Below are 13,837 nucleotides of genomic sequence, written 5' to 3' on the forward strand. Positions count from 1 at the left end.
TATTCTCTGTGTCACCCAGTGTAGCAAACACTAAGCACGTGTGATTAGTGAGCACTTAATATAGCTGGTGTGAGTTTTTAAATTTACTTAATTTTAATTTAATTTAATTTAAAGTAGTACATCTAGTGGCCACTGTATTAGATAGACATCACAGATTTAGAAATTTACCAAAATGTTGCATTAGAAATTTTCAAACCATGCATGTATTTAAATTACATGCTTCAAAATTATTTATGTTTGTTTCAAGAACTTCCTCAGGAACTAAGACAAAAATCAAACAATAGATGTAAAATTCTGTCTTGTTTTCTTATTATTATTTCCTATTATTGAATTTCTGGAACACACTGAAAGCGTTTTAGTGTTAATACTGTGCTTCCTATGAAGAAAGCTGATTGGCGAAAATATTGGATGATTTGAGACACTATCTAATGCCTGACTGGGATTTTTTTTCTTTTAAGAAAACTAAGCTAATTGAGGTTGAGAAGATTTACTGACCATTTGCATTCCAAATTCATCAGAGTATTCACTTTTCCATTCATTCAGAATTGACCTTGAAAGATGGAATTAAGGAAAATTCTAAAAACTACAGAACTAGATAAAATTTTAGTCCTTATGTAGAAAAGATTGTGGGTTATAAATTTATAGGAATAATTTAAAATTGTGGTAATTCTTTCTTTTTTAAACTCCCCATATAAAATGTGCTCTCATTTTTTTGCAGGGACTTAGCCACTTACTTCCTCTGAATGTAGTGGGTGTTTGAACTGTGTTTCTAGAGGCATACACCCTTGCTCTTTTTTTTTAAGGATTCATTTATTGATTGTAGAGAGAGAACACACAAACAGGGGGAGGGCACAAGGAGAGAACCTCAAGCAGGCTCTGACTACCCCCTAAGTGCACAGAGCCAGAAGTGGGGCTCAGTCTCACCACCCTGAGATCATGACCTGAGCTAAAATCCAGAGTTATCCACTTAACCAACTGAGGCACCCAGGCGCCCACACAAACTTGATTTTATCTGGTCCCTCCCTGTTCAGTGTGAAGATCCCAGGAGCAAAGTATGCATGGTGGCTAGGAGTATTCTAAACTACTTAGCTTCTGAGAAGAAGAAACTTCTAACCTTAACCTTTAATAAGTAAAAGAACAAAGGAGAGATTTTGATTACTTTTGGTACCTCGGAAGGTCATAGAACTTAAGAAAAATCTTGACTAGTTAAATGTTTTTATTGTATTCTCGTTGTAGAAGAGAATCTGTGACTGTTCTAGAAATTAGAGCTTATATTTGAATTCTTTCACATTTTAATACAGGTCATGGTTTATTGACTCAGTAAATTATTCTGAATAAGTTTTACAGTTCACACATACTAAATATCACTTTTTATCCTTACTAGAGCTGAAAGACAGCAAGCAAATTTTATCGATTACAAAGAACTTTAAAGTTGAGAATATCGGACCACTTCCTATAACTGTGACATCTCTGAAAATTAATGGGTATAATTGCCAAGGTTATGGATTCGAAGTGCTAGATTGTCATCAGTTTTCCCTGGCCCCAAATACATCCCGAGATATCAGCATCGTGTAAGCATTGAGTTTTAACCCCACTGAGGTTTTGTGGTGCATTCAATAATGGGGGGTGTGGGAAGAAAACCTATTTTGCATTAGTAAGACATGTTGTTTTCATGTAACTATTTTAAGTAAGAAATACGGCTGCTATTGGGATTATTTTGTTTTGTGCCTAAAATTAAAACAACTAAAGTCCATAAAGTTGACTCTTTTGCTATCAGGTTTACTCCAGACTTCACCTCTTCCTGGGTCATTCGTGAGCTGACTCTGGTAACTGCAGCAGACCTTGAGTTTCGCTTCACTCTCAATGTGACCCTCCCTCATCACCTGTTGCCTTTATGTGCTGATGTGGTTCCAGGACCCAGCTGGGAGGAGTCGTTTTGGAGGCTTACTGTCTTCTTTGTCAGGTGTGCTACTGCCTTCAGGAGACTTGCATGAAAATGTATTTTGCTGGGGCGTAAAAATGTATGAATAATCAAAAAACATATTCAAACCATCTGAATTGAGTGCCATTCGATGTCTACATAAAGTAGACAAAGCAGTTAACCGATAAGCTTTCAGATCATAGTAAACTAATTGTAGGGAGATTGATGAGACCTAGAAGTATAAGAGATCACTGTGCTCCCAATTCTTTCTTGGGCAGTCACAGTGGAAAATACGGAGGTTAATCCTATTGGCTCAGTGTGGTGACAATTTGGGATTGGAAGACTGAAATGACTCTTTTAGAGTGATTTTATCATGAAACTGCCTTTAAAAATGGAATTGGAATGTCAAACTTACAAATGTGCACGTTTTTAGAAATGTGGATTTTTAAAAAATCTTTAACGTCAGAAATTATTATTCCGTTTTATGGAATTTCTGTATCATATCTTTAGTAGACATTGTGCATCAGTCATCTACTGTTCTTCCATAAGAGAGCTAGTCTTTTTAATGCCCACCAGAACCATGCAGTAATGAACCTCATTGCTTTCTTCTTCAGTTTGTCCCTGTTGGGTGTGATTTTAATAGCCTTCCAACAAGCACAGTACATTCTTATGGAATTCATGAAAACAAGACAGAGGCAAAATGCTAGCTCATCTTCACAGCAAAACAGTAGTCCGATGGATGTAATTAGCTCCCATTCTCACAAGTAAGAATTTGTGTGTGTGTGTGTGTGTGTGTGTGTGTGTGTGTGTGAGGGAGGAGCTCTCACCTTTGATACTACTCAGTTCTGATTTTATTTTAAGGTAATATAAATATTACTCTGATTCCAGATTTGTCTTCATAAAATTTTCTTGAAGTTGTTGTGTGACAGCTGTAAGAGTTCTGTTGCAATAAGATAGACTTCATATTTAAGGACTTGGTTTGTTAAACTCATGGGCCTTTGGAAGAAGTAAAGATAATACTTCTTAATACACAGTATCGATTGCTACTTCTTTCTCATGGGTTTAGAAACAGAGGGGTAGGGTTTGAATCCATTTGGCTTTGTGTTAAATGTTTTTCTTCTTCAATTCAGAAGCAATTGCAAGAACTTTCTTGATACCTACAGCCCTTCCGATAAAGGCAGAGGGAAAAGCTGTCTTCCAGTAAACACTCCACAAAGCAGGATCCAGAGCGCGCCAAAGAGGAGCCCAGCTACCTACGGTCATTCTCAGAAGAAGCATAAGTGCTCAGTCTATTACAGCAAACACAAAACCAGCCCATCTGTCACCAGCAGTGCCAACACTACTACTGAGGAGAAACAGACTCCGGCTGTGGGCAGCTCCCTGTCTGCTCCTAAAGAGGACGTGTGCACTGATGTTATGGGTGAGAACTGGATCAAATATGCAAGTGGCATAAATGTCAACTTGCAAAAGAATTTAACCCTTCCCAAAAACTTACTGAATAAAGAAGAAAACACACTGAAAAACACAATTGTCAATAATACTTCTTCAGAATGTCATATGAAGGAGGCAATACAGACCTGTATGTTTCCTAAGGAAACGGACATTAAAATTTCAGAAAACATAGCTGAGCTCAAGGATCGAGAGCTCTGTCCTCTGAAGACTTCTAAGAAACTACCTGAAAATCACTTGCCAAGAAACTCACCTCAGTACCAGTCAGACTTGCCAGAGATTTCCAGGAAAAATAATGGTAATCTTTTCATCCTCCTGGATGATTCTTTTCTCCAGTTTATCTTCAGTCTTTTTTTTTTTTTTTTAACAGAATTTGTTCTCACCTGTGACTTTAGTTTTAATCCTGGATGCTGAATTTTTAGTTCATGCACAAAGTTTAGCAAGATGTAAATGTTGAAATACAGTTTGTAAAATGAGAAGTTTAGAATGAGGCACCACATTTTTAGAATGTCGTGGCTAAGACGTTTACGTTTTAGTAACCTACGTTTAGAGGGATGTTAATGCCATATTTTGTTGTTGGGAGGATATGGACACCGTTTAAAATTATTTTCTATCCTGGATGTTCAGACTCTGTGAAAATTAATCAGTGCATAAAATGTTTCTGACCGAACAGAACTTACCAGCTTTGTATACGTAACAGCTGCTACCATCTCACGTTTCCTGGCCCTCATTCTTTTCTAAGTGTGTCCCTTGGTTAAAAGAAGATAGATGTTCTCTCACAGCAAATACGGGATGAGACTCAGAAAACCACCTACGTGTAAAGTTGTCATTAAGCTTTAATTGACCCCTTTGGCCTTTGGTAATAAGAGCCTGTGCTCATTTTTTTGGCCATTCTGACCATTTTAAATTGCACATTTCTGTACCTACTGAAAGTCAGATTTGGGGGGCACCTGGGTGGCTCAGTCAGTTAAGCATCTGACTCGATTTCGGCTCAAGTCATGATCTCAGGGTCGTGGGATCGAGCCCCATGACTGGTTCTGTGCTCAGTGGAGAGCCTGCTTGAGATTCTCTCCATCTCCCTCTGCCCTTCCCCCCTCAAATCATCCATCAATCCATCAGGCTGTCTTTTTTTTTTTTTTAAAGTCAGATTTTTAATACTTTTTAATCTGGAAAAATCAGTTACCTTTGATCTTATTTAAAACATCTAAATATAAATAACTTCATATTTTTTACTCCCCATTACCATAGAAAAGGAAAGAAGTGTTATGAATTGGCCAGTTCTGATGAGCTTTATGCATTTAGTTAAAAACCCAAACTGCATTTTAAGTGTTCCAAAAGAGGACATCTCCAATTTAAAAGAAAGCCGGAGTCCCCTGCATGGAACATGGTTTAGGCAATTGCACATGTACTCCTTAGGTACATCTTATTCCAACCAGTTTACACCGATTCCCGGGCGTCAGGTGACTCCTATCTGCAAGTCAGCGCCGTCCCCTGTGTTCTCCCATCTGATGTGTGATTCTCACTCTGGATGATGCATTCAAGCAGATCTTTAAATGAAATCCTAGCATATGTTGTCTGAGGATGTTTCATGTTGGGGTGGGTGGGCTGCCTCTTGTTCTATTTTTGTAGGGCCCCTACAACAAAACCTTTGTGAAAGGGTGTAATTAGGGGTGAGCCCTACCGGGCTTTTCCTTGTTTTGTGTCGTTTAAGCCCGAGTGCTGTGTTGACAGCCTTAGAATCATAGCTGTTTGAAGTGCTTCTGTGGTCCATTGCGTCCATCAGATGTCTGCATAAATGTGCCTCCGAACGCAGCAGCTGTGGCATTATGAATAGGTAGATGGGAAGGACCTTCTGCTGCATTGTAGTACATTGAAGTGGTTGAAATGTAGAGGCGTGGACCCACAGGGCAGCAGTGCCAGAGTGGGTCAGAGGATTTGAATCTGTGCTTCAGGATCTCCCTGTCCAACACTTGATATTTAATGCCCATTGTTTGAGCCTGGATGACCATGTAATAACACTTCCACAAGTGTGAGTATACTTAATATGGGAGTCCAGAAACACAGGATTTGCCTGTACCATCGTAGATGGCAATTCCACCCAGAATCTTTCCCTCCTGTGCAGATCATTAGCCTAATTTGCGTTTTAAAGGGAAATGGGTATCTTGCTATAGGAAGTTTTTAAAAACTGCTCTATGGTGGGATCAGTAGCATGTGAGGTGATATCAGAATGCTTGTTAATCAGATCAAATAAGAATTGATGGAAGAACTTTGTCTTCCTACCGTATTCAGACCAACATATTCAAAGGTGCTAATTCACCAGTGCTATATTTCTGTCCAGAATGAATAGGTCAGCGGGGAAAGCCATGCACTGACATGTATTTTGTCCTGACTGTTCTCTGTTCATGGCACTATTCTAGGAAAATATCAAAGAGGTTAAAAAAACCAAACATACTGCCTGCCATCCATTTACAATGTAAACATTTTAAAGAATTAACAGTGTTAAAAAAGGATGGAGAAATCTAGAGGAAGAGAATTGTAGTTTGAAGGTAGGATGTGGAGGTTTTATTTAGTAATATCAAGGATCTGGAGTTCTTTTTTTTTTCAGATTTTAAAGGAAAGCATTGTAATAAACTGGCAGATGGTGAACAGGCATATATAATCGGCAGGGAATCCATAACGTGTGAAGAATGCTCAAGGATGAGAAAACCATGAGAATTTTCCCAGTTTCCGCTTCCAACTTTGAGTTTTAGTTCTTTTTATTTTTTTTTTATTTTGAGAAGTGTTTTACTTTGTGAGAAACATGTTTCCATCTTAAAATCATTCTAGAATCTGAGGAAAACAGCTTCAGTCTTAACTGCTGAACTCAGCCCACTCAATGGCGGGAAATCCCAAGTTCCTCGGCCTCGTTCCTCGTGTCGCCCACCAGAGTGGGGAGCTTCCCTGTGCTCAGGGGAAGCCAGCCAGCGTGTTTGCCACATCCTGGCTGTTTCTCCTCAACTACACACATGTTCCTTAGAAACCAGTGTAGGGATAAGATCTCCTTTGGAAAAAGGGGAAGGGGGCAGGCGGTCTGTCTCCTAAGAGTACTTGAAGTGGTTTTATTAACCTGACAGGTGTCCTTGAGGCACCTGAGGAATTGAGCCTTCTCCTGTTCAGAGGCTTTTTTATTTTTCCCGAGGGTAACATATTGTGTGAGGAAAAAAAATATTCCAAGGTGTATATTAATGGCTCTGGCACTACATGCTCATTTTTGTCATTGAGAAACAATATTTTCTGAATAACAGAAATGTGTCTCATCCCTTTCCTGTTCTTTCTCTGGCCTTCTTCCGAGAGGCCTGTAGTAAATCATAAATTAAAATTCCCCGTAGAAATGAAGTCTGCTGACAGATGCTTCAGAGCTCTGTTTCCACACACTTGCTTTTTGGCATCCACCTGTCAAACAACAGCTCAGTTTTTCAGATGTTTGTTACGTGTTCCAGAATCTCTTAAGCATCTGACAAGAGTTGAGCCTTATGTGTCACATAAATGATCTTTTAAATATGCCTCTTTTCAAATGTTTATTTAATTTTTTATTTGTATGATCAAAATTCTAGATCTGAATTATTTTCATCATAGAGTTAAAGAGTAACGGACTCTGGAATTAAGGCTAAAGATAAGCAGCTGGCCTCGGCACTACAGAAGAGGAATAGTGACCAAATTATTTTATTGCTTTCTGTTTATAATAATGTAAAGGAGAATACATTTTTAAATTTAATAATACCCAAACCTTGGAATTAACAATACATGAAAGATTTCACTGAATTCAATAGATATGTCCAAATTTCTGAAATACCAGTATTTGAGAAATTCAAAAAAATAGTCTCATTTACTTATAGATACTAATAACTTGAAGATTAGCAGTTTACTCAGAATATACTGTGACTGGATTTGATACCATAAAAGTTTAATAAGCAGGATTCTGGTGAATTCATGTGTTCCTTGTTTTACTTGCTTTTTATCTTTGTGGCTCAAACACTGACTCTGTGAGATGGGTGTAAGGAAGTTGTGTAACACTGTAAGTCATCATGCTTAATAAGATGACATGGATTGGCTCCATGTATTAAATGAAGAATGTACTTAAGAAATTTCTAAATTCTTAGATATTGTCATGCTAGAATTTGTCAAAGACTTAATGAAGAACTTGTTATTAGAATTCCTTTTACTATTTGTCCTGATTGCCAGCCCCACAGAAGGCGTTACTGAGAGTCTGTGCTTTACCACTTTTTGGGGGTAGTTCAGTGGTGGATATTAAGTTTGGATCCTTCCTGAGAAAGTCTGATGACGGATACTTTTAGTGCTGTTCTTACCTGAAAAAAACTTAAGGGAATCCATTTTCTCGTGAATCAAGACTCTAGGAAAGTTAGTGGCACGTTTTGGGGGGAGAATGTATGCGTTCTGTTTCATACATATGGTTTCCAGAATCCAAAATGATGTCCTTATGTATTTCTTTTTCTGTTTTGGACCCTGCCTCTTTTGCTCTCAGCTCTTTCCTTTACCACTTCATCATGGTGGATATTTTCCTCTGTACATGTCTTAACACCCAGTCTGTGTCATAGAGGAATTAATGCTCCTTGGTGTTTTTATAGTTATGTAATATTATTTACACAATATTCCGTTAACAGAATAAAAGTATGCTTGCTTGTCAGTGTTATTTGTAAAATGTAAAATGTAAAATTGTAAAATGTATCCTGCTTTGAGTGAGGTCAGCTTCAGAGTTTCAGAATCAGAGAGGATTTGACTGCTTCTTTCATTTTGTGGGCAGAGACCTTCTCTGCCCCAGGTCCCCAAGCAGGGCCAGATTGGAGCCTCTGCTGAAGGCTGGTCAGGCGTGCATCTCCCCGGAGCCTGCAGCCTGCTTTGCTGTGAAATCTTTGCACTGTGGTCATCTAAACTTTCCCAGATTGCAAAGATATGGTAAGGGATTCTCCGTTAAAGAAAAAAGGAGAAAGTGTTGAAATAATTGGTTTCATATTAGGACACAGGCCAGTTATTGTGGGGTTGAAGTTGATTTGATTTTATTTTGACATAAAGGATAGAAGAAGAAATACACTTAGGAATGAAATCACTTGAAAGAAAAGTGGAAGAGTTGTGTTTTCAGGTGAGGTTTCTACCAGCACCAGCTGTTGCCACACGATTCACCTGTTGCTCATTTTCAGCATGGAGGTGCTGGGTACTGGGGGCAGGTGGACACCAACTATGGGAGGAGGACCTGCCCTGAAACAGGTCATGTGTTTTTGGGGTGAACTTTTCCATTTATAGGTCTTCCATTTTCATCTTTTAACGGTCAGGGTAGGCAGAGAAGGTGGTGTTTGCATTTTATAAAGAAACTGAAGAAGCTTAGGCAGTTTGAGATTGACTTTGAAAGCTAATTAGTAGCTGAGTCATGACTAGAAGGCAAGTCCTTAACCCCTCTCTCTCCCTTCCCCAACTTTTAAAAAAATTATGGTAAAATAGAACATAAAGTTTACTGTTTTCGTTATAAAAGCTCAGCGTCATTAAGTACATTCACACTGTTGTACAGCCATCACCGTCATCCATTTTCAGAACCTTTTCATCATCCCAAAAAGAAACTCTGTACCCATTGAACAGTAAGTATCTATATTCCCTCCCCTAGCCTCTGGTGATCACCATTCTACTCTTCATCTCTATGAATTTGAGGACTCTAGCTCCCTCAAACAAGTAGAATCATGCAATGTTTATCTTTTGGGGACTGGTTTATTTCATTCAGCATAATGTCTTCTGAGATCATCCATGTTGTTACGTGTATCAGAATCACCTTCATTGCCCATCTCAGTCATTTTTGAGTGTACAATTCAGTAGTAGTAAGTATATTCACAGTGTTGTGCACTGATTCATTCCTCTTTGAGGCTGAGTGGTATTCCAGTATATGTATACCACGTTTTCCTTGTTTTTCTCTCCATCCACCCGCGGACACTGGGGTTGGTTCTACCTTTTGGCTGTTATGAATGATGCTGCTATGAATAATGGGGTACCTCCTCACCTTTTTTCCTTGAGCTCTTTTAAAGACTGCTTGTAGAACTCTTAATGTAAACACTGGTAAACCGGTAAATGCATTTCTAGAGTATCGTGAATGTCAGAAACAATCAAGTCTAGATCTCACTAAATTAGATTGTTTGGTGTAGGAAAGAGATTTAACTATGGGAACATGAATGGAAATAATTAGCTAGAGATTCAATCATTTTTATTTATTCAAGGGAATAACCAGCAAGTGCCTGTCAAGAATGAAGTAGATAACTGTGAAACTTTGAAGAAGGTTGACACAAAGTCTTCCTCAGAAAAGAAGATTCACAAAGCATCTAAAGAAGACATATGTTTTGAGAAACAGGATGTTCCTCCAGTCGAGGTCTGTATTCCATTTTCTCTTGCCTATCAGTACAAAACCCATTTTTAGGGCTTAGATGGCAAAGCTGTGTCATGTGTATTTCATACCTTTCAAAGGGGGCTAGTTATCATGCATTTGAATCTGCATTTATAAATTGTAAGTTGAGATGTTTGAGAAGTTTTGTTTATCTTCTAATTATATACAAGATATTAAAATAATTTATAGTAACATCAGATAGCTCTTGTTCTCAAGGGAAGCAGTCCTTAAGCAAATGGATTAAGGTAAAGATGGTAGAATAGAAGCAGATCACCTGTCTCTTCTCTCCAATTGTCCAACATCCATTTTAGGGTCTACTCTTGCTGAGTTGGAACCATAAGCCAAAATCCACAGGAGAGGGATGCGTATCTAGCTTGCTTGAGTGGGCCCTCATACAACAGAACCCAGAAGAGAACACGTAGTTGCATGCTGTCCTGGCGAGCTTGCTCTCTTCCTATCAGTGTAGGCTAATGAAAATCATCTGAGCACAACTGAACCTGTAACTCATAGGTGAAAGCAGATAGGTCCACGATAAAGGCAGGAAAGGTATTTAGGAGAATTTACCTACTTTACATCAGAAGTATTCATGTGTCAATATAAGCCCAGGGAAAACAGCATTCTGACTATGCAGATACATACCATGTACTATGCGCAGGTACACACACACATACACACACACACACACACACACACACTAAAAGTGAATGAAAGGAATAGAACATGGAAGACAGGTAAAGATCCTAATCTAGAAGAAAATATATCTGGAGACCAGAAGGAAACTCTTTACACTATAGATAATGAACTCAATAAAATAAGAGCTTTTTTTTAAAAAAAATATTTTATATATTTGAGAGAGAGCAAGTGAGCTCGCAGAGGGAGAGAGAGAGAGAGAGAGAGAGAAGCAGACTCCCCACTGAGGAGGGAACCCGATGCAAGGCTCGGTCCCAGGACCCCAGGATCATGACTTGAGCTGAAGGCAGATGTTTAACTGACTGAGCCACACAGGGACCCCAAAATAAGAGCTTTTTTAAAAAAGAAAATTAATGGGACGCCTGGGTGGTGCAGTGGTTGAGCGTCTGCCTTTGGCTCAGGGCGTGATCCCAGGATCCGGGATCGAGTCCTGCATCGGGCTCCTTGCATCTTCCTTGCATCAGAGCCTGCTTCTCCCTCTGCCTGTGTCTCTGCCTGCCTCTCTCCCTCTCTCTCTCTCTGTGTGTCTTATGAATAAATAAAAATCTTTTAAAATAAAAATATGTAAGTAAATAAAGGGAAATTAATATATTTATAAAGCTAAGTCAATGAATGAAGACCCAAATGACATTACGCATTCTGCCAAAAATAGAATTACTGATGCTGAGAAAGACTTTGAGATAATCCAAATGAGTATGAAGGAAAAAACTGAAGAGCTGGAAGCATTTAGATACGGGACAAAGGAAGACAAAGCAGCCCAATGTAAGAATAATGAGTGTTGAAGTAAATGGCCCAGCAAATGGATCTGAAAGGTACTCAGAGATGTAATAGAAGAAAATTTTCCTGATATGAGGGAAGAATTAAATTTATAGAATGAAAGGGCACACTGTACACCAGGAAAAACTGACACATAATAATGGACATAGGCACAGCCTATGATCTTAAAGCATAAAGAATGGAGAAACACCAACTCAGGCTTGCCTCAGACTTTATAGAAACATCGAATGCCAGGGAACAGTCATATCATTAAGAGAATAAACATATGAACAAGAACATTCAAGCCAAGCTGACACTCAAGTACAAAGGCAGTGGACAGACATCCTTAAAGACAGTGAACTCATCATGAATCTTTCTGAAAAAATGAAGTTAATGAAATGTAGCCAACCAAGATACAAATAAAAACAAAGACCCAGGAGTACAGAAGCTGTGTCAACAGTCTGTTGAGATTTCTATCCATTTTGTATCTAGGATTAAGACTGAACAGTTGGCAATCATAATTGCAGTACAGATTGCATCTATTAAAATTCTAATAAAGCAAAAAGGTAACATAATCTGCAAAAAACGGGAGAAGTATTGAATGGTAGGTGACAACCAGTTTTAATTTTATTTTTCTTGGTAGAGAGTCAACACTATGTAAAACAACGTGTCATTTAATAGGGTGACAACTTAGGAAAATATCTTTCACAGTCTTTTTCTTAACCTTAGAGAGATCCTTAAGGAATTAATACATCATGTGGAGGCTAAACAATGATTTGAAAATTGGCAGTTCCCTGGGTTATACTTCAGTTTTTTATGTCAAATTCAAATAAAACCAAACCTTTAATTTTTATATAAAAAAATACATCTTCATTGTGCTCGCTTTGGCAGCACATATACTAAAAAAAAAATATTACATCGTCCCAATGTTATACATTATTCCCATCATCTCTCTTGCCATCCTGATGTGTCTGTAGGTTCATAGATGGTAAAAACAAGCTTTTCCAAATAATCCATGGCAGGCCGTGGTTTTCCTGCATGGTTGAATTTGGGGTGGTTTTTTCTTCTTTATATTTCTGTATTTTTGCTTAAACTTTATAACAAACAGGAATTTTTCCTTTAAATAACGTGAAAATGATGCAAAATATATATATACTAGATATCCCAAACTGGGAATTTGCAGTCTTTTAAAAGGACAGGATATTTTTAAGTAGCCAAGTGCCCTAATCAGTATACAGTGGAAGGGATTTCAGAGAGTGAGAAGTCAGTGTAGCCTGCAGCAGGCATAGGAACCACTGAGTCCCACAGCATAATGGGGAGCCGGAAGAAATCATCTCTGGGAAGAGGCCCACTCAGGAATGGGAAGTAATGGGAGGGAGGAGCGAGAGTCCCTCAAGGTGGTGAAGGTATGGCACACCAATTCAAAGTTTAGACTTTCTCCCCTAGATCTCAGCTAGAAGCACAAACAGGAACGAGGTGAGCACAGCAGTGAGAAGTGATGATGCCCGTAGAGTGTGGTTGGTTGCCCACTAAGGAACTTCACAGTCAGGTTTTCAAAAGCATATCTGTCCAAACAGAAGGTCTTTTTGGAGGATTTGGCTTGAGGATGGCCAGTTTGAGGGGACTCTGCTGCAAATGATGGGGAGCTAGGGAAGGTTTCTGAGCTGGGGGGTGAGCAGAGCGTAAATCACAAGTGGGAAACAGCCTGTAGACTGTGATTTTCTTGGAGGTCATTATTGAATATTTTTCAGTTCAGGTTGACAAAGATGGGCAGAAGGTCTATTACAGAGATTATAAAGTGTAGGTTAGTAAATGCTTGAATGAAGATGTGAATAATGCATTTTTGGAGGGTCAGTGTGAATGTTTTGAAGGCTGGGCTGGAGAGGGCACAAATGGACACCAGCTCTCTTGTAACAAGGAGGCTCTCACTCTCCTGGGAGGTGTGACACGAGGCTACATTTGGGCAGGAGCAAGGGGGAAGGACAAGGTGAGGAGGTAAGAGATTAGAAGAAAAACTACCAGAATTTCCCTGTACCTAATTGCATAAAGGAGAGGAGCTATCTTTTCTTATATAACTATTTGTAAAAAAAAAAAAAAAAAAATAGCTCCAAGGTCGCAATGAGAAGATGGGGAATTCTGATGTACACAGTGAGTTCATTTTTATGTTTATCAAAGCAGTGTTGCATTTTTTTTTTTTAAGATTTTATTTTTTCATGACAGAGGCAGAGCCATAGGCAGAGGGAGAAGCAGGCTCCCTGTGGGGAGCCCCATGCGGGACTCGATCCCAGGACCCCGGGATCATAGGCAGATGCTCCACCACCGAGCCACCTAGGTGCCCCTAGGTTGCATATTAAGAGCATGGAGTGTGCAGCCAGACTTCTTGGGTTTGAATCCCAGTCGTCATTTATTTGCTCTATAGCATCAGGCAAGTTAGTTAAATGGCAGTTTCCTCATGTGACAAATGAGGGTAGTAACAGTGGGCCTCCGCGCTGGGGCTGAGGCTGGCTGAGCCAGCACGGGAAGGGCTTAGGGGAGCGCGCTCACCAAGTGCCGACGAGTGCTTGGTACAAAGGACAGGACGGCGTGTGACCACATCTGGCAGT

At 39.2% G+C, this 13,837-nt stretch overlaps 1 protein-coding gene across 4 annotated transcripts in view; it reads left to right on the top strand.

Moving 5' to 3' along the window:
* The window catches only part of TMEM131L (transmembrane 131 like), a 161,007-nt gene that overhangs the window by 128,257 nt on the left and 18,913 nt on the right, over nt 1-13,837 (top strand). For 3 of the 4 annotated variants that reach the window (XM_072773703.1, XM_072773705.1, XM_072773706.1), the window contains 5 exons: nt 1,385-1,571; nt 1,778-1,963; nt 2,536-2,685; nt 3,052-3,668; nt 9,625-9,773. In XM_072773703.1, the coding sequence (XP_072629804.1) occupies nt 1,385-1,571; nt 1,778-1,963; nt 2,536-2,685; nt 3,052-3,668; nt 9,625-9,773 (1,289 nt within the window). The remainder of the gene's footprint in view (nt 1-1,384; nt 1,572-1,777; nt 1,964-2,535; nt 2,686-3,051; nt 3,669-9,624; nt 9,774-13,837) is intronic. The other variant, XM_072773704.1, reaches the window with a different exon arrangement.

This window comes from Canis lupus, chromosome 13 (genome assembly GCF_048164855.1).
Source record: "Canis lupus baileyi chromosome 13, mCanLup2.hap1, whole genome shotgun sequence".
NCBI lineage: Eukaryota > Metazoa > Chordata > Mammalia > Carnivora > Canidae > Canis > Canis lupus.